Source organism: Oncorhynchus masou, chromosome 19 (genome assembly GCF_036934945.1).
Source record: "Oncorhynchus masou masou isolate Uvic2021 chromosome 19, UVic_Omas_1.1, whole genome shotgun sequence".
NCBI classification, from domain to species: domain Eukaryota; kingdom Metazoa; phylum Chordata; class Actinopteri; order Salmoniformes; family Salmonidae; genus Oncorhynchus; species Oncorhynchus masou.
Genome location: NC_088230.1, coordinates 34,282,581 through 34,285,369, shown reverse-complemented (window position 1 = coordinate 34,285,369; position 2,789 = coordinate 34,282,581). Strand labels below are relative to the sequence as shown.

Here is a 2,789-nt window from a genome sequence, read left to right as displayed (position 1 = left end):
ACTTCCCAAAAACCTATGAAGAAGAAGGACAACAGAGTATTTACCCTGAGACTGAATAAACTGACCAGTGACCAAGTTGTCCCGTTTGAATGTCTATATGCTCTGTAGGCTACGCATGGAATAACCAGCATTAGGATGGATTGTGTTGGAAGAGTTTGTACCAACCAAAACATTGACACAATAAATAGTAGTAGGAAGTATATTTAGATAACATGAATTATACAGAGGACCCACCTCTGTCCAAACAGGTTGAAGAGACGCTTGTAGACCTGTGAGTCTTTGGGGTACTTAGGTGACATCAGGACTTCCTGTGGGGACAAAGAAAAGTGTCCGTTTGGTTTGAAGGGGAATTGGGGTAATGGGATATTTTACTGCACTTTCATTTCAGAAATTAACATGGTCAAATGTATGACTACACTAATCTTGGTTAACCCAGAACTAAAATCTTGCTTATTTGGCCAGATGTTTACGTAGTCAGTCCATCAGAGATTATTATTATTGTTATTATTATTATTATTTGGGGCGGCAGGGTAGCCTAGTGGTTAGAGCGTTGGACTAGTAGCCGGAAGGTTGCAAGTTCAAACCCCTGAGCTAACAAGGTACAAATCTGTCGTTCTGCCCATGAGCAGGCAGTTAACCCACTGTTCCTAGGCCATCATTGAAAATAAGAATTTGTTCTTAACTGACTTGCCTGGTTAAATAAAATTTTAATTATTAGTTATTTTACACAGCACTTTCATTTCAGATATTAACATGGTAAAATATATGACTACACTAATCTTGGTTAACCCAGAACTAAAATCTTGCTTAATTTGGTCAGGTGTTTACGTAGTCAGTTCATCAGAGATTATAATTACAGTCATTTCACAGGTTTACCTTGGTGGTATCAGGACAGGTCACACACAACATCACAATATGCAAACCGTTGATACGGTACACTGGTCCATAAGTCTCAGCCCTGTCAAAGATAAAATATATCTTTATTTATTGTCCCAGAATAAACAACACCTGATGCAATGTGTGTGTAGCATTCAACAAACCATTCCAGAAATTTGTCGTGGACAACTCGACCATTGCTCATCTCCCTCAGCATGGTTGGGGAATGACCAAATATAAAACTGGGGGAGAACAAGAGACGGGTTAATAACTGAAAAATAAGAACGTTATGACATGAGTGATACCTTCACCAAGTGAAAATGAAAAAGACAGGTGAAACAGCGACCCTGACTGCTGTTGAGGTCAACTTTCACCTACTGTAGTTCCTTATCAACAAATCCGATGCGTTATGGCGTAACTCAATATAGTTGAATCTAACATTTAGCTAAAGCATTTTAAAATAAATATTCAAGTTACATCATACTGACTCACCTATCCCTTGGTGGTCCCGGTATGTGATCATATTTCAGATGAATATATTTTATGTAAAGACAAAGGATTAGAAACGCGATCAAAATCAATCCAAGCAGGCAAATAAACAAATATCCGATCCAACCTGCAAAGAAAGGTAAAAGTGCCATATTTCCGAAGACTCGGTAGCTCGCGGTGACCCTGCAAACCAGTTATGTACCAGTTATGTGGTCGTTGTTTTTGGACGGAATTCGATCACGTGCAGTACTAGTAGTAGAGAGGAAGAGACGAAGCGAGAGGGTTTACTACGCCCAAAATTTGATCATGAAATGTGGCTGCTTTGCAAGATTTTCTGGAACCTGATTTTCCGTGGCTATTGATACGGAGATTTCTGCGCATGAGCGTGGTGTTTTTTTTTGTATGTACTGTCGGTGATGTCCTCTCTGCAGTTTACGTAGCTTCTGTTCAGTTCCCTCTGCCACTTACTTCCTTGGGCTGCCTGAGAAAGTTCGGCTGCCCAGAGGTTGAACAGATTGAACTCGTGCGGTACTTGCATGTTCATTGAGTGGTTAAAGGGCATATTGTTTTTTTGCCTCTTTGCAAAACTTTTTGCAGGAATTCTGGCTTGTGGCTACGATATGGCGGCAATTATAATGAGTATCTTATATCATCACACAAAATTCTATTTTGCCCTGTTCTATCAAAAGTGTTGGAAAAACTTATCAATGACATCTGGCTTTCTTGATGTCTATAGTATTCTCTCTGGTATGCAATCTAGTTTCAGCTCAGGTTATGGTTATGTCACTGCAACCTTAAAGGTCATAAATGATGTCAACATGAAGGAGTATTGGTGTCTCTGAAGGGGGGCCTGGTTTGCTAACTACCTCTCTCTCAAATAGTGCAGTGTATAAAGTCAGCACATCTGCTGTCTTAGCCACTGCCTGTCACCAAGGGAGTACCCCAATGCTCAATCCTAGGCCCCACGCTCTTCTCAATTTACCTCAACAACATAGCTCAGGCAGTAGGAAATTCTCTCATCAATTTATAAGCAAGATGATTGATTGTCTTACACTCAGCTGGCCCCTCCCTAGATTTAGTGTTAAAAGCTCTACAACAAATCTTTCTTAGTGTCTAACAAGCTTTGTCTGCCCTTTACCTTTGTTTTGGAGATGTTCATAACAAGGTTATGTGTTTTAGTAAGAAGAATGACGCTCTCCCAACCTGTGTGATTATTACCTCTGAGGGTTTAGAGCTTAAGAGTATGGCTAGATGGTACACTGTCCTTCTCTCAGCACATATCAAAGCTGCAGGCTAAAGTTAAATCTAGACTTGGTTTCCTCTTTCGTAATCGGTCCTCTTTCACCCCAGCTGTCAAACTAACCCTGATTCAAATGACCATCCTACCCATGCTAGACTGCTAGATACGTGCTAGACACGTAATT

The 2,789-nt window shown here is 40.4% G+C and overlaps 1 protein-coding gene across 1 annotated transcript in view; it reads right to left on the bottom strand.

Annotated features, from left to right (window-relative positions):
• LOC135506218 (cholesterol 24-hydroxylase-like) overlaps window positions 1–1,756 on the bottom strand; it is a 13,070-nt gene extending 11,314 nt beyond the window's left edge. The window contains exons 1-5 of the mRNA XM_064925735.1: window positions 1,369–1,756; window positions 1,041–1,118; window positions 877–958; window positions 235–308; window positions 1–13 (exon numbers count right to left, since the gene is read on the bottom strand). The exon at window positions 1–13 is cut by the window's left edge and continues 74 nt beyond it. Coding sequence (XP_064781807.1) covers window positions 1–13; window positions 235–308; window positions 877–958; window positions 1,041–1,118; window positions 1,369–1,517 — 396 coding nt within the window. The 5' untranslated portion in view covers window positions 1,518–1,756. The remainder of the gene's footprint in view (window positions 14–234; window positions 309–876; window positions 959–1,040; window positions 1,119–1,368) is intronic.
• Between the last annotated feature and the right edge of the window lie 1,033 nt (window positions 1,757–2,789).